The following is a 16190-nucleotide window of genomic DNA, read 5'->3' on the forward strand; positions in this document are numbered from 1 at the left end:
TTTTTATTTTTTCAGTCTTCTACCACTCCATTCTTAAGAATCATGGCAGATTGTTTTATGGGGAGAGGAAAAACACAAATTTAAAACTTCTCATAAAATCAGACAAAGCAAAAGCCTTTCTTACTGCCCAAGAAGCCTGCCACCTGATGCCAGAACAGCTGAAATGAGAAAAAGTTCCTTCTGATCAGAAACTGAACTCCCCGGGTTGGACATCTTGCAGATTCTCCAAATCTTCGTTTCAAAACAGAAGTGTGCAGCAGCAGCAGCAGCAGCAGCAGCAGCAGCAAAGCTGTGCTGCAAGCCAGCACAGCTACAAAACATGAGCCCCATCTCATTTTACGGACACGTCATGCAAACAGGTACATGCAAAGGAGGCTTACAACATGCCTCTCATCTGGCCAGAATGCTAAATGAAACCCACCATCTGCCCCAGCTCCGACTCAAGGTCAGTCTTCTCCACACACAGCTTCTCATAGGCTTGGATCATCTCACCCAGCTGTTCTTCCCTCTCCTTGCTTTTCTGCAGCTGGTGGGCGAGGGTGGAGGGGAAGAAAAAAGGCGGAAATCATGGCTCAGCAGCAGCATCAAGCAACATATGATCCTGGAACTGCCTGATCACTAAGGCTGGAGACAAGGCGACAGCACGCTCGTTGCCTTTTTAGATATTCATTACCATCTCCTGCCCCAGATTAAGCTCACGGGCAACCTGGCTCAGATCAGATCTGCACAGACCTGGCCTGCAAGCCCTGGGAATCAATCGTGAAACGAACTTTCTGAAAGCAAGGCTACAATGCACAGAGCTGACAGGCTGGCCCTTGTGTCGATCATAAAGTCACATGCTCACACAGCCTTTCTCAGATTAGATTTAGTTTTTTTAATATGGCTATGGATGGGAGGGGGTGGGTGCCAAACCAACAGCTGAGCTGATAACTGTGTAGGTAAGTTGAAAACAAAACAAAGCAGGCAGCCCACCTGAAGCACGAGTTGGAGGGGCAATAAGCCACACTGAATTTAGAGCCAGGTACATGTGTCATTTGAGAAGCGTCCATCAAATATGAATGAGCGGTGTGCAGCTGCAAGCAATCCTTTTTCAGCCACATTGCTCCGCCCTTCGTGTAAGTGGCTGAACAAGCCAGGATCCAAAAATTAACCAATTCTGTGCGCCTACAAAACGGCGGGTAAGTTGTAGTTTGCAAGCCATTAAACATAGTTTGCAAATAATAGGAAACTATGGCTAACAGCTGAGTCCTGGTTTGCTTAGTCTCTCATGCAAAGGAGGGGGGGGAGCTGCTGCAGAGAATCTCCATGTACGCAGCTCATGCATATCATGGCTTATTAAGCAGGGACCTGATCGTACAAACCAGGCCAGCCTCACCTAGTTTGAAGGTGTGCTTTGAGACATGTGAAACCCTATCTTCCTGCCTGTCCTTTGCTGCTACTGTTCTGTGCTATGGAATTTCTGGGAGTTGAAACAGTAAAGTGTGTTCTCCCCCCTTTGCCACGAAACTGCAGTGGAATCAAAGAGGTGCATTGGGCAAAGTCTGTCCGCTCCCCCCCCTAAATAGGGAAATATGTAGTGTGAACGACTCACTTCAGCACTGGTTCACACACACACACACACACACACACACACAACTCCAGCAAACTCCTTCTCTGTGAAGCTGCAGAAATAGCAGCACGTTTAGGAGCTGTGTGGCCAAGCTACCTGGGACCTGAAGGTTGCTTAGAACTGCCAATTTCAGTTCCGCATTTCCCCCAGTCTTAACTTCAGTTGTCCACACCAAAAGCAAAGATGAGCCCAATAAAATGGAGCCATGTATTGGAACAGGCTTGCTGAAAAAGAAGTGGTTTTTAGCAAGCATCCAAAACAGTACAGTGAAGGTAGGGACATCAACAGGCAGGAAGTTCCACATGGCAGGTGCTGCCCCACTAAAATGCTGATTCCTTTGGCATTGGAAAACTTCCTGGGCTGCTGATGTGGGGAGGCAGCCAGTCCCTCCGCACACCAGTGCCAGGAGCTGGAGTCAAGCATAGCTCAGCAAGCAAAGGAAAATCTGGCGTCAGTGGAAACTCTTTATTCCGGAAACCAAAACAGCGCAGGCCTAGTGATCCCAGAAGCTCTTCCCAGTAGGTCTTGCTCCAAGAAGGCAGTTGTGAGGACTGAAAGGTCCCTGCCTTCCCACCACACTCATCCTCTCCAGGGTCTTTCCCAAGTAGCACAACCTCTGCTATGCTCTTTTCACTTCTCTCCGTGTTTTGAGAGAGGGGAGCTGGTCACAGCAGGAGGGGGGTAGCAAGCTGGCAAACACCAAAAATGAAAAAGAAAAAACCCTGCCCAAAATTTTGGATCCTTGCATTGGAATAGAGTAACTTCTTTGGAGAGACAGCCATTCCTGAAATCCTCCCATATGTGAGAACTTCAGGTGTTATCATCTGGAGAAGATTTTCTCAAACAGAATGCTATCTGGAAGCCTGTCAGCTGCTTAGAGCATTATCAACAACAACAACAACAACAACAACAACAACAACAACAACAACAACGGTTTTTTGTAAGCCTTGCTGAGACGTACATTTTCCAAGTGTAATGATATTTGCCAGCTGCTTAGTGCATTCTTTAATATGATTCTTGTGCTATTATGGACCTTTGTAAACCCTGTTGAAACGTACACTTGAAATAAAAAGTTGCCTCTTCTTATAAATAAATCGTTGTCACTGCTGTATGCCTTTCAGTATTTTCTGCGGCTCTTAATATAGTACTGTGCCCTTGCCTGTGATTTTGTTGGGGTACCAAGCTGGCAAAAGGAATTTAATAACTAAATTTGCAGGCACATGTTCTTGAGCAACGTGCTACGATCCACGAGGCAATCGTCCCATACGCTTTACCTATTACAGACAATAACATAAAAAGCCATGAGCCAAGATGGCCAAGTCAAGTGCTTTCACTCTTTAAAAGCTCCTTTCCAAGCATGTCGGGAAGCCCTGCTCACCTCGCGCTGGAATTGATTCAGCTGCTGCTGGAGGTTGGCTTTCTCGCTTTTCAAAAGTGAGGCCTCCTTGGAGTCGTAGGCTGGGAAGATGCGCTCCTCTCCAAACTCACTAATCAGTGGGAACTGCGGGCCAGGAGCACAAGGAAAAAAAACACCAAGCATTTACTCTCTTAAAAAAAGAAAATGCACATTGCAGAAATATTGGGGGAAGCAGGCAAAGTGGGGAACAATAATAAAGCAGTATGAAGCATTTAATGTACAGTCATACTTTGGAAGTCGAACAGAATCTGTTCTGGAAGTCCATTCTACTTCCAAAACATTAGAAAACCAAAGCACAGCTTCTGATTGGCTGCAGGAAGCTCCTGCAGTCCATCGGAAGCCATGGAACGTTCGGCTTCAGTTGTTTGGCTTCCAAAAGAACGTTCAAAAACTTCTGGATTTTGATTGTTCGGGAGTAAAAACGTTTGAGAACGAGGCTGTTTGAAAACCAAGGCACAACTGTACAGGTTTTATATAACATGGGTTAGTGTTAAAGACAAAGTGACATGTAGTGGCACAACATTTCATGGGCCACAGCCCAAACCTCAGGCGCAATAGCAAATTTTAAAATAAAAAACCAGCAACTAATTCAATATATATCTATATATAAACACACACAATATTATCTCATTCTCACACTCAGCTTCATAGCTGAGTGGGGATTTGAACCCTGGTCTCCCAGGTTCAAGCCTAACATACTAACCCCTACACCACACTGGTTCTCATTACAGGAGCTGTTAATTTTATTTATTTATTCTATTCCTATCCCACCTTTCCTCCAGTGAATTCGAAGCAGCATGCATGGCCTTCAGCCCCTCCAATGTTAAATTTGTTTTAATATTTTTATGCCACCTTTCTGCAATTACCTCCCCCTCAGCAATGTACAACAGACATAAACAATAAAAACAGCAACAGCATTAAATCAACAGTAAAAACATAAGAAACAACAGCACTACTAAAATAAATGAATCAAGATACCAAATTAAAAGGAACAACACCTTTTAAAAAAGCATCTTCACAACTACCCTGTGAGATAAGATTTGGCCGAGGGTATGACTGATGCAAGGTCAACTCAGGAATTTTCATGACCAAGGGGGGGGGGGGTGGAACCCAGATCCCTCTGGCTGTAATCCAACACTCTAATCACTGTGCCACACTGGAGCATTGAACAGAAGACTGATAAAACCAAGTCGGTGATGTACAATAATTATCAAAACCAGCCATAAAGGTGTTGCGCATTTTTTTAGCATTGGGATACCTTTGCATGCCTACTCAGAAGTAAGACTTCAGTGGGACTTGCTCCCAGGTACACGTTTACTGGATTGCAGTCTCGAAGTCCCTGATCATCAATTTCAAAGAAAATGCCCATCAAACATATTTAAACATGAAGTTGAGCAAAGACCAGGACTTCCTTTGGCAGGATATTCTGGAGTTTGGGGGCTGCTATCCAAAAGGCCCTGCTCCCCCTTAGTTCTCCCATTTTGAGCATCAAGAGCAGCACTTCTCTGGAAAATGATAAAGCACTGGGAGCAGAGAAGGCTAATGTAATCTTATTTATTTACTTAAAATATCAGCCAGTTGCGCTACCTACTGGGAAAGCAAACAGGAGCAAAGGCATCTACAAACTGCCACTCACCTTAATCTCATACATCTTCAGTTTTCGCTTGAGGCTAGCGTTCTCCCGCTCCAGCCCTGTCAGGCGGTTCTTGATGTCATCGTAGGCCGTGATGAGAGCAAAGTGGGAGGCAGAACACATCTCGCTGGAGAGGTCAGTATTGGGGCTGTCCAGCCAGTCATCCTCCTGGACCAAAGCATCTTGGGTAAGGATGCTGATGTCATCTTCAAACATGGAGTCCATGGCACAATCAGGGACAGACGGGCGTTTAGCAGGAAACGCCAGTGCCTGGCAACCTCCAGCTATGGGAGATGGCAAGAAACAGGAGTGAGACACAGCACAGCATGGCTCCTTCTTCTAAGCTTTTTCCTCCCCTTTGTCTGGGAATTTTTATTTTTTCAAAAATAGTTTGGAAGCCTGTGTCTTATTTTCATTTATGCACATTGCACAGCATCTGCCAGTGTCATTGAGAGCTGGCTTTAATTGTTGTGAAGTGCTCTGGGGGGACAGTTTTCACCTGGAATATAGGAGGGTAAAGACAAATTAATATAATATAATTAATATAATATAATATAATATAATATAATATAATATAATATAATATAATAATATAGATTTTGATCAGTTGTCTGCCATGCATTTGTACATCTCTCAAGATATTGCAACCAAATTTCGCATGTTGGTTCCTCAGAACAAGGAGCAGGCTTTTGGATACAATTGGAAGCCATTTTGAATCAAGATGGCAGACTGAACCTTTCAAAAATGCAATGATTTCAACCACAGATTTCAAAACAGCACTGATTTGGCGGAAGGGGGCTTAGATTTCCCAAGCAACCCCAGGTGCATGGCTGCTAGTAAATTAAATAAAACAAAACTAGGAAGAAACAGAGCTAAGCATCCTTGGGTTTTAAGAATGGCTTTTGCTTTCCTGGATGGAGGTAGGGGTGTGTGTGTGTGTGTGTGTGTGTGTGTGTGTGTGTGTGTAGCTCTGGATTTTTCATGGCTGGAATGTAGCCTACTCCACAAAGGTAAGTCACACCCATGGCTCCACCCCTTTTTGCCTCTGGCCCCATCTACCTTAGGGATGTGGCCCCCAGAAGCTTGCCCCTGTGAAACTGTGGCCCTCAGGTTGAAAAGGATTCCCCACCCTTCCTTTAGCAGCACCCCAACACCTGATACCCAAGGCAGCCATTTTGCCCCATTTCATGATGCAGCTGCCTCTGTACACTTCCTAATAGAAAGACACACACATATTTCTTCACCGTCTGTTTTGAATGCCTCCCTGCTAAAGTGAAAAGGGAAATCTGTGACATAACCACTGAGTGAGACTTCTCAGCTATCAGACGCTGAGGGAGAAGGTGGATCAATCAACCCAACACACAGATGGCGAGCTCATACAACACAGAACTTAACAGTCATAGCCACAAACTGGGAAAACAAAACACCACGCAGACAGGATTTTTTTAAAAAAAGAGGGGAAAGCTCTCAACAGCAAAGAAAGGGAAATCTGGTATCAGATTTGGAAAAAGCAGCAAACGCAGGAAAAAGGTGGGAGTCCAAATTGTGTTGCAGCAACTTGGACGGCGTAACAGCGCATTTAAGGTGGATGGTGTGGGTGCATTTGTTAGAAGAATGAGGCTGCAGGCGCCATTCAGGAAAAAACAGAAAAGGCTGGGGCATTTTTGCAACGAACGAATGAATGAATCTTCCGCCACATTTACAAGAACACCCCCTCGTCTGATGAGAAGCAAAATCTGGAGTAGTTACCAGCTACGGGCTCTGTACTTACTATCAGTGCAGATAAGGAAGATAGAAAACTGCTGATACCAAATCAGGTCACCTAACCAAGCTACTGTTTATTTACAATGACTGACAGTTGGCTCTCAAGCAGGGGTCTTTCACTACCAAGAGATACTGGGGGCTTAACCTGGGACGACTTGTACCACTAAAGGCCAAAACAGAAGCATCTTTCTGTGCAGCTCTACATTCATAGAATCATAGAAATGTCGATTTGGAAGGGACCACGAGGCTCATCTAGTGCTAGTCCAACCCCCCCTGAAATGCAGGAATCTTTTTGCCCGAAGTGGGGCTTGAACCCAGGACCCTGAGATTAACAGTCTCATGCTCTACCAACTGAGCTATCCCACTACATGCATTTTGTGAAAGAGTACTTAAAAAAAAAATCTTATTAAATTTTCTCCACAATGCAATACAGTGGTACCTCAGGTTACATACGCTTCAGGTTACAGACTCCGCTAACCCAGAAATATTATCTCGGGTTAAGAACTTTGCTTCAGGATGAGAACAGAAATCGTGCTCCAGTGGCGCTGCGGCAGCAGGAGGCCCCATTAGCTAAAGTGGTGCTTCAGGTTAAGAACAGTTTCAGGTTAAGAACGGACCTCCGGAACGAATTAAGTACTTAGCCCGAGGTACCACTGTACAAGACAAGCTAACCCACACGAAGAATAATAGAAAGGAAAAAAGAAGCCAAGAGATATGTAAAAGAATACAAGATTCTATCTCACAAGGGTACCTTAACTTTTGTCCCATACAGAAAAAGATGTACCCTCCCAGCACTCACCTGGGAGCATCCCAGCCTCTCACCCTGGGAGATCTTCCCTTCCCTTCACACAGGGTGCTTCAAACTGTTCATCATCACCATCATTTATTACTTATACCCCGCCCATCTGGCCAGGCCTCCCCAGCCACTCTGGGCGGCTCCCAACAGGATATTAAAAACCACAATAAAACAGCAAACCTTAAAAACTTCCCTAAACAGGGTTGCCTTCAGATGTCTTCTAAAAGTCAGAGAGTTGTTTATTTCCTTGACATCTGGTGGGAGGGCGTTCCTTACCCAAACACAGTAAGAAATAATATTAAGAGAAATCATAATAGAATACTGAGAGAGAAAAAGGACGCGGGTGGCGCTGTGGGTTAAACCACAGAGCCTAGGACTTGCCGATCAGAAGGTCAGCAGTTCGAATCCCCGCGACAGGGTGAGCTCCCGTTGCTCGGTCCCAGCTCCTGCCAACCTAGCAGTTTGAAAGCACCTCAAAGTGCAAGTAGATAAATAGGTACCACTCCCGCAGGAAGGTAAATGGCGTTTCCGTGCGCTGCTCTGGTTCGCCAGAAGCGGCTTAGTCATGCTGGCCACATGACCCGGAAGCTTAATAAAGCGAGATGAGGGCCGCAACCCCAGAGGCGGCCACGACTGGACCTAATGGTCAGGGGTCCCTTTACCTTTACTTACTGAGAGAGAAAGGTAATGATAACAAAGGAGAAAGTGAAAGACATGAAAGTGAAATTGTACTTCTTCACACTGCTAAGCAAAATTCACACCCACAAGAGGCAGTTCTGGCCATCAACCTGGAAGGCTTTAAAAAAGAGAAATGGATAAATTCTTGGAAGATAGTGGCTGGGACAGGTGAGAAGAGTCCTTGTTGCACTCAGCTCCCCAGCTTGCAGGCTTCCCATCTTGGTTGGCTACAGGGAGGAGAGGACACTCGCCATTGTCTACACTGCCTGGCAATGGCTCTCTCCAGGTTCAGGCAGGAGTCTTTGCCATTTCTACCTGGAGGTACCAGGGACTGAGTCATGTGCTTGACTCTGGAGCTACAGCCCGCCCAAAAAAAATAAATAAATAAATAAATAAATAAATAAATAAATAAAATAGCTGAAAGAGACTCTCCCTTTTCAGAGACATTTTGACAAGGAAGCTTTTGCTGCCTAGAAGTGAAACTGACCATGTATGGTGTCAAAACAACTGAAAGTGGGAGCAGCTCAGGACTCCAGCATGGGGGAGGGGGCCGGGTCAGATCTGGCTAAATAGGGAGTTTAACGCAGATTTCTTGGGCAGGGCTCAGTCCACAAATGTTGGCTGTAGCAAGTGCCTCTGAGGACGTACAGGGTTCTCATCCCTCGCCAGCCAATAAATGAAACCTACTCCTTTCTGAGCCAGAAGCCAGGCAGATGGGTGTGCCCTCTTGGTCTCTGACTGCTGAAGCAGTGGGGCAAGCTGAGCACCCAGCTGGGTGGGTTGGCAGAAAGAGCTGTGGGAGCAATAAGGGGTAGTGTCGAAGGCCTCAAATGCAGCAGAGGGTCAAGGCCTAGAGGCTCCAGAATCACATGGCGGAGGAGCCACGTATCCTGTCATCCTGAGAGCCAGTGTGGTGCAGTGGTTAAGAGCGGTAGACTCGTAATCTGGTGAACTAGGTTTGCATCTCCACTCCCCCACATGCAGCTGCCGGGTGACCTTGGGCCAGTCACACTTCTCTGAAGTCTCTCAGCCCCACTCACCTCACAGAGTGTTTGTTGTGGGGGAGGAAGGGAAAGGAGAATGTTAACCGCTTTGAGACTCCTTTGGGTAGTGATAAAGTGGGATATCAAATCCAAACTCCTCCTCCTCCTCCTCCTCCTCCTCCTTCCTCCTCCTCCTCTTCTTCTTCTTCTTCTTCTTCTTCTTCTTCTTCTTCTTCTTCTTCTTCTTCTTCTGTCATGGCAACTGTGAACACTGGGCTGCCAACTTCCCATTTATTACTGAGCGGCCATGCTCACTTCTTGAACGGAATCCGTTCCGGAACACCGTTCGACTTCCAAAACATTCGGAAACCAAAGCACGGCTTCTGATTGGCTGCAGGAAGCTCCTGCAGCCAACTGGAAGCCGCAGAAGCCCCGATGGATGTTCGGCTTCCCTAAAATAGTTCGCAAACAGGAACAGTCACTTCCGGGTTTGCGGTATTTGGGAGCCAAAACGTCTGAGTACCAAGGCATTCAACAACCAAGGTATGACTGTACTTTAGAAGTTTAGCTTCTCCTGCTAAATTCCTCCATGTCAGGCTGGCAGTGGAGGCAGAAGAGCAGGGCCGGTAAAAACTGGCAATCCAAAACAGAGAGGGGAGGAGAATTTTTAAAAAAGAGAGAAATCCAAAGTCAATTCCAAAACCCACAGGATGGCTGCATTTTGCTCTCATGTTGTTATCCTAAAGCCTAACCTCTAAGCCTTCCTAAATGGCCATGAGGGCAGTTGCCTTTTTTAACCCGCTCCCTTGAAAAGTACATAGAGCCAAAGGAGGAAGTTTCCCACTTCCTCTTTCAGCTCTATGGGCTTTTGGAGGCTTGTTCAGGTATTATTACCCCGTATTTACTTGAATCTAATGCGGCATCAGTTTTCAGAACCTCGAAGCAAAAAAAAAAAAAAAAAAGAGCATTTGCTGGAGGAGAATGTAAATGTGCCATCGAATCTGTTATGTACTGAAGTTCTCACCCTGGGCCAGCAGGGGGATACTGTAGATAGTTTTCACTCAGGTCCACATATGCAAATAGGGGATTGAAAGTGACATTCAGTGATTGGATAGTTACAGAAAGTGGTTACAGCTGCATTGTAGTGGAGCTCTATATAAGCAGGCTGGCTGAACCCTTCAGTTCAGTTCAGTTCAGTGAATAAACAAGAGCTGTTTGAAGAATCGCTGTGCCGTCTGATATGTTCACCCACAACTTAACAGAATCTAATGAGCACCTTAATTTTTGCAACGTCATTTGGCCAAAGAAAAGGTGAGCATTAGATATGGTAATTCTAGAGATCTGACCTTCACCCAGGTCTCTTGAAAAATCAGTTTCTGTGACCACCTTTCTGTCTCATGGGGATGGAGAGAAATGTCACCCATGTGCTTAAAAAAGTGGGAAACTACGTGGAGTTCCAAATGAACACGATAAAAAATCAAGAAGGCTATGAGTGCTATGTTTGGTTAATTCAGTCTACCACTAACTTCCCTGTAGGCAGTGGCGTAGCGTGGGTTGTCAGCACCCGGGGCAAGGCAAGTAATTTGCGCCCCCTAACCCTGGATTTGCGCCCCCTAACCCTATCCCTAACCCTAACCCCCAGATGTTGCGCCCAGTGCGGCCGGCCCCCCCTGCACCCCTCACGCTACGCCACTGCCTCTCTCTCTCTCGTTTGCTGTGGGTTTTTATTTTATGTATTTTTGCATTACTTGAAAACTGCCTTGGATGGGTTTGTATCGCGAAAGGGGGCATGCAAATAACTTCTTGCACCTCTTTTCAGTATTTCTAAAAGCACCTATATATAGCTATCCCTACTAGCAAAGTTATTAATCCATTAAACGGCTGATGGTTTATCGGCCCACTGCATACACACCATACAGTTAAAGAACAAAGCTGCCACCCAAAGGATCCTGGGAACACGAGTTTACCCCCCTGCACCCTTAACAAGCTACACTACCCAGGATTATTTGGGGGAAGTCAAGCAAGTTGAATGTATGGTGTGTGCATGCAACTTGAGATGATTTGCTATTATGATCATTTTACAAAGTGATGGTGGGGGGAGGAGAGAGACAACTAAGTCCAAGTGACTTGCTCAAGGCTGTCAAACAAATTCCTAGCAAAGATGAGACTTAGATATATTGGCTTCCCTGAGTGCCCTGCATGTCACATGGCCTCCTTGCTGGCATGGGCAGAATCCCATGGGTGGGTGAGGGAACTGTCAGAAGTGTTAAGCAAAACATATCTAAATTAAATCAACGGCCAGCCCAATCGCCTGCCTAACAAGCTGAGTTGATAATAAGGAGATATATTTCCCAGCTAATCCCAGGCAAAGAAAACTGAAATTCAGATAAGCAAAGAGGAATGGGGTGTGGTTTTTTGAAGGGTTTCCCCCTATATAGCATTTCTTGTTGCAGATAATTTATTTCCCTTCTACGTTCCATTTCCCCCCCTATTCTCTAATGTGCCTTTTTCTGTTTGGGGAGGGGGGGTTGGAATTGTGGTTACCAAAAGAATTAGTATTTAAATGCATTCAATTAAATAAAAGCCCACGCACATATATAGAATAGAAATGCATCATTAACAACATAAAAGAGGAACGCCATCCATGCCTGGAAGACCAAACATTAAAAGGGGGAGGGACGAGAACAAGGAACAAAGCAAGGCAAGATGCTGTTCCAAGTCTTAAATTAGGAAGGAAGGAACCACAGATCAGGGGTGCTTGAGGAATCTAATGTTTGCAAATCCTGATACAGACTGACCAGATCCACAACTATTGGACTAATGAATAGCTCTGTTCTGAGCTGCACTGTGCACTTTTCCAAATGCTTTGATGCAGTTCTCTGCTATAAAAAAGTGTTTTTAAAAAATACTCATTTTGAGATAAAATCTGCATTTCTAAACATGTTTCAAGGGGAAATGTATTTTAAAAACGCATATTAAAATGTGGTTTTTGTGTGTGCAGATTATCCCCCCACCCACACAAATCAGGCATTAATGTAGAATCAGGGACAAAGCAAATTTATGAGTGAACACATGTAGCAGTGGCACGGGCCAGAAACAAACTAATCTGTCCATCCCCAGGGATAACGGCACCTGCTTACATGGAGAAGAAGGCCCCAGCTTCAATCACCAACACCTCCAGCGAAAACGATCAGGTAGCAGATGATAGAGAAGACTTCTGCTGGAAACCCTGGAAAGCCACTGCCAGAGTTTGTTAGAGTCTGCAGATACCAGGCTAAATAGATAAGCAGTCTGACGTGGTATAAGGCAGTGTTCTACTTTCATAGGTATGTGTGGCAGCGCAACATTTTAATTTACAGTGGTACCTCCGGTTAAGTACTTAATTTGTTCCAGAGGTCCGTCCTTAACCTGAAACTGTTCTTAACCTGAAGCACCACTTTAGCTAATGGGGCCTCCTGCTGCTGCCGTGCTGCCGGAGCACGGTTTCTGTTCTCATCCTGAAGCAAAGTTCTTAACCTGAAGCACTATTTCTGGGTTAGCGGAGTCTTTAACCTAAAGCGTATGTAACCCGAGGTACCACTGTATTTCATTTTATCTTGGTCCCTTTCTCACTCTTTCTGTTTTCCTCCTGGGCCATCCAGTGTAGGCCAGCCTTCCATAATCTGGTGCTCCCAAAACAACTACAACTCCCATCTGTCCCAGCCATGGTAGCCATGCTAACTGGGGGCTGATGGGAGTTGTACTGTGTAAAACATCTGGAGAGTGCCAGGTTGGGGGATCAGAGGCCTGAAACCTTGGAGAGCTGCTGGCAGTCAGTGTAGGCAAACTGAGCTAGATAGACAAATAATCTAACCTGCTATAAGGCTCCTTTCTTTGTGTGCTCTGTGTGCTCTATAGCGGACCTGGGAATGTGACATATCGGCACCTATAGGCTGTGAAACCTTTTGGAGTTATTGTTCTCTCTCACTCTCTCCCTAGAATCAGCTCTGCTCCTTCTGCCCAATGCTGTTTCAGCCGCGAAATGGAAAAAGAATGATGGCCAGGGAATTGAAAGCAATTAGGCAAAAATCTTCCTCATCACAGCCAAGTAACTGGCAGAAGGAAGGAAGAAGCTCTGGTCCCATCAGAAAGGAACACAGCCAGAAGGGACACTGTTTTCTAAGAGCAGCTGGTACACAGTGTTACCTAAAATCACTGAGCTGGGAAGGATTCCATGGGGCCATGTAGACCAGCCCCTTATCCTGGCCCAGACAGGATGTCCTGTACCCAAGAATCTGGCAGGGTAAAATTCTGGACCAAGGAAAGCTGGATTCTGAAGCCTTCAATAAAAGTTCACGAAACAGAATGTCTGCATTACATTTGCACAGTTCGTCATAATTTATTCCGCTTCTACTTGTCAGGGTGGGCAGAGGAACTCAGGAAGTCAGACCAGCAGACTATGTAAACTCAGTACTATTTACCCGGACGGGTCATGGCTTTCCAGGGTTCAAGAGCGGTTACTTTTCCCAGACTGAAAGAGCTGTAACGGTCACTGAACAACAACACCCCATTCGTATATCTATCTATGTACTAAGTTCTCTAAGCTTTCTTCATATTCTTTCTATTGACAGTCACACAGTCACAAGATCTAGAAACTTCACATTTTCACAATGAGAGAAGAAGAAGAAGAAGAAGAAGAAGAAGAAGAAGAAGAAGAAGAAGAAGCCGCCAACCTTCTCAGAATGCTACATTTTGCAGTCAGTATCCTGCACGATAAGGGACACGGGTGGCGCTGTGGGTTAAACCACAGAGCCTAGGACTTGCCGATCAGAAGGTCGGCGATTCGAATCCCCGCTAGGGGGTGAGCTCCCATTGCTTGGTCCCAGCTCCTGCCAACCTAGCAGTTCAAAAGCACATCAAAGTCCAAGTAGATAAATAGGTACCGCTCCTGCAGGAAAGTAAACGCCGTTTCCGTGTGCTGCTCTGGTTCGCCAGAAGCGGTTTAGTCATGCTGGCCACATGACCCAGAAGCTGTACGCTGGCTCCCTCGGCCAATAAAGCGAGATGAGCGCCACAACCCCAGAGTCAGCCACGACTGAACCTAATGGTCAGGGGTCCCTTTACCTTTTTATCCTGCACGATGTGAAGGAAGAAACCACACAGACCTGTCCATGCTCGCTTTCTCTTCATGTGTTATGCACACAAAAAATGCACTTGGTGCTATACACAAAAGATACACAAGAAATGTGCTTATACTCCATACAAGTTCACATGCCAAGGGAGTCTTGGATTGGCCAGAGCTGTCCACACACATACACAGCCCAAATATGCATTTGCTCCTGCATAACATATGAAGTTCTATAACGGTTGGGGTAGCTGCCGAGAATTCCTCTTCCGTATGCCATTGTAGATTTGGTGCACAGATGGCACAGCCCAAAGGTCGGGTTTGAAGATCAGGCCAGGCCAGAGGAGACCGCCTGGAAGCACGCAAGGCAGCTGCCTCTTTTCATGAACCAGCTCAGATGCTTAAAACTTTCCTACACGGAGGACTGCTATTCTGCTCTGCTTCATCCTGTCGCTTTTTTCTGATAGCAAATTCCTCTTGCCCCCCCCCACGCCAGCCAACTACAAGGGATCCATAATGGGTCCACTGATAAACAATAGGAAGGTTATCAAAGCGTTTGGGGGAACCACAAGCGTAGCCCAAAGAAAAATGCCCTCAAGAAGGCTACACAACAAAGAGCTTAATGAGGACTGGGAATACTCTGTGTAACCAAGAAGAGCCATGGAATGATGAATGCCAGCTTGAAATGGAAAAACAGAACATTGAAAAGGGAAGGGAAAGAGGGAAACTGGCCTGCTTGAGTCTATTACAGCTTCGCATGCTGGAACAGAGGAGGGCAGGGGCAGGGCTGGCTGGCGCCCAGGACAAGAGACACACGCTTTTGTTGCAGATCCCACTAGTAGCCACTAAGTGGGAAGATGTTCGAGAGGATTTCATGTTAAAACCATAAATGCTCCATTTCCCCTATGTGGCCATGATCAACGAGGTGAACACAATGCATGCAGGGGAAAGAACGCTGCACTTAATTTTTTTTAAAAAATTCCAGCACAGCACTGCTGTAGAAGGTTGCCTCTTAAACATGGGAAAGAACCGCTAAAGCAAACACTTTTTCACCCTTCAAAATGTGCCAGATGAACTCAGGCATATTACATTGATCCTTACATTGGTAGCACTGGCTACCAATTAGTCTCCGGGCCCAATTCAAAGTGCTGGTTTTGACCTATAAATGTTTAAATGGCTCAGGACCGCAGTACCTCAAGACCTGGCTCTTTCCATGTGAACCTACTCGGCTATGAGTGATTGCTGAAGAAGACGAAGAAGACCCAGACCCTGAGACCATCTTCTGAGGCCCTTCTTCGTGTGCCTCCTCCTTCTTTGCAGTGGCTCCCCGTCTGTGGAATTCTTTCCCCAGGGAAGTTTGCCTGGCGCCTTCATTATATACACCTTTGGGCACTAGGCAAAAACATTCCTTTTTAACCAGGCCTTTGCTTGATTTGATTGACATCCTATGCCCTTTTAAAATGTTGGGTGGTTTTTTTTGGGGGGGGGTGTTATTGGGTTGTTGTTGTTGTTGTTTTGATTATGTATTTTGAGGTTTTTCTATTTTGATTTTATTTTGTGAACCGCACTGAGACCTCTGGGCATAGGGCGGTATATAAATTCAATAAATAATTATTATTATATTAATAATAATCAGGGACAATGTGAAAATGCTCCAGAGATCTCACTGGTTGCCTCAGACCACAGCTGGGGCAGGCAATGAATGTTTAAGAATTCGTTCAAATATAAGACAGAAAAAATGAAAATGTAGAAAGTTTAGGAGGGAGTTATGCCTCCCTCTGACTGCTCATGCATAGAGTGCCTACAATGAGCTCTCTGCACATGTGCAAAGGCATTCTCATCTATTACATGTTGCACAGACCCAGCACTGAAAAAATAATCCAGAGGATTGTATTGCAAAGATCCCATTCATTTCAATGGGGGACTGCATTGGAGAAATTCCCAGCAGATTGTGCCCTGTCAGATCACCGCTTAAGAGCAACAGAGTAGGAAACATAATTTAGCACCACTATTTAGCAAACCCTTTTATTTGTTAAATTTGCATCCTGCCTTCCCACCCAGGGAAGGATATAACTAAGGTCACCTCTTGAGATTGGGGCACTGGCATTAAACCCTGGCAAGGGACCATGGTGTGGGTGCAAGGGATCGCAGAAGTCTGATGTTTAGGGAGCTGGGTGGCGGGGAATGGAAGAACACAGGGATGAAG

General features: G+C 45.6%; 1 protein-coding gene across 1 annotated transcript in view; it reads right to left on the reverse strand.

Annotated features, from left to right (window-relative positions):
- The window catches only part of TBKBP1 (TBK1 binding protein 1), a 60251-nt gene that overhangs the window by 41954 nt on the left and 2107 nt on the right, over positions 1-16190 (reverse strand). Inside the window, exons 2-4 of the mRNA XM_079949599.1 lie at positions 4663-4943; positions 2988-3110; positions 422-526 (exon numbers count right to left, since the gene is read on the reverse strand). Of these exons, the coding sequence (XP_079805725.1) occupies positions 422-526; positions 2988-3110; positions 4663-4884 (450 nt within the window). The 5' untranslated portion in view covers positions 4885-4943. The remainder of the gene's footprint in view (positions 1-421; positions 527-2987; positions 3111-4662; positions 4944-16190) is intronic.

This window comes from Podarcis cretensis (genome assembly GCF_951804945.1).
Source record: "Podarcis cretensis genome assembly, chromosome: 13".
Classification (NCBI taxonomy): domain Eukaryota; kingdom Metazoa; phylum Chordata; class Lepidosauria; order Squamata; family Lacertidae; genus Podarcis; species Podarcis cretensis.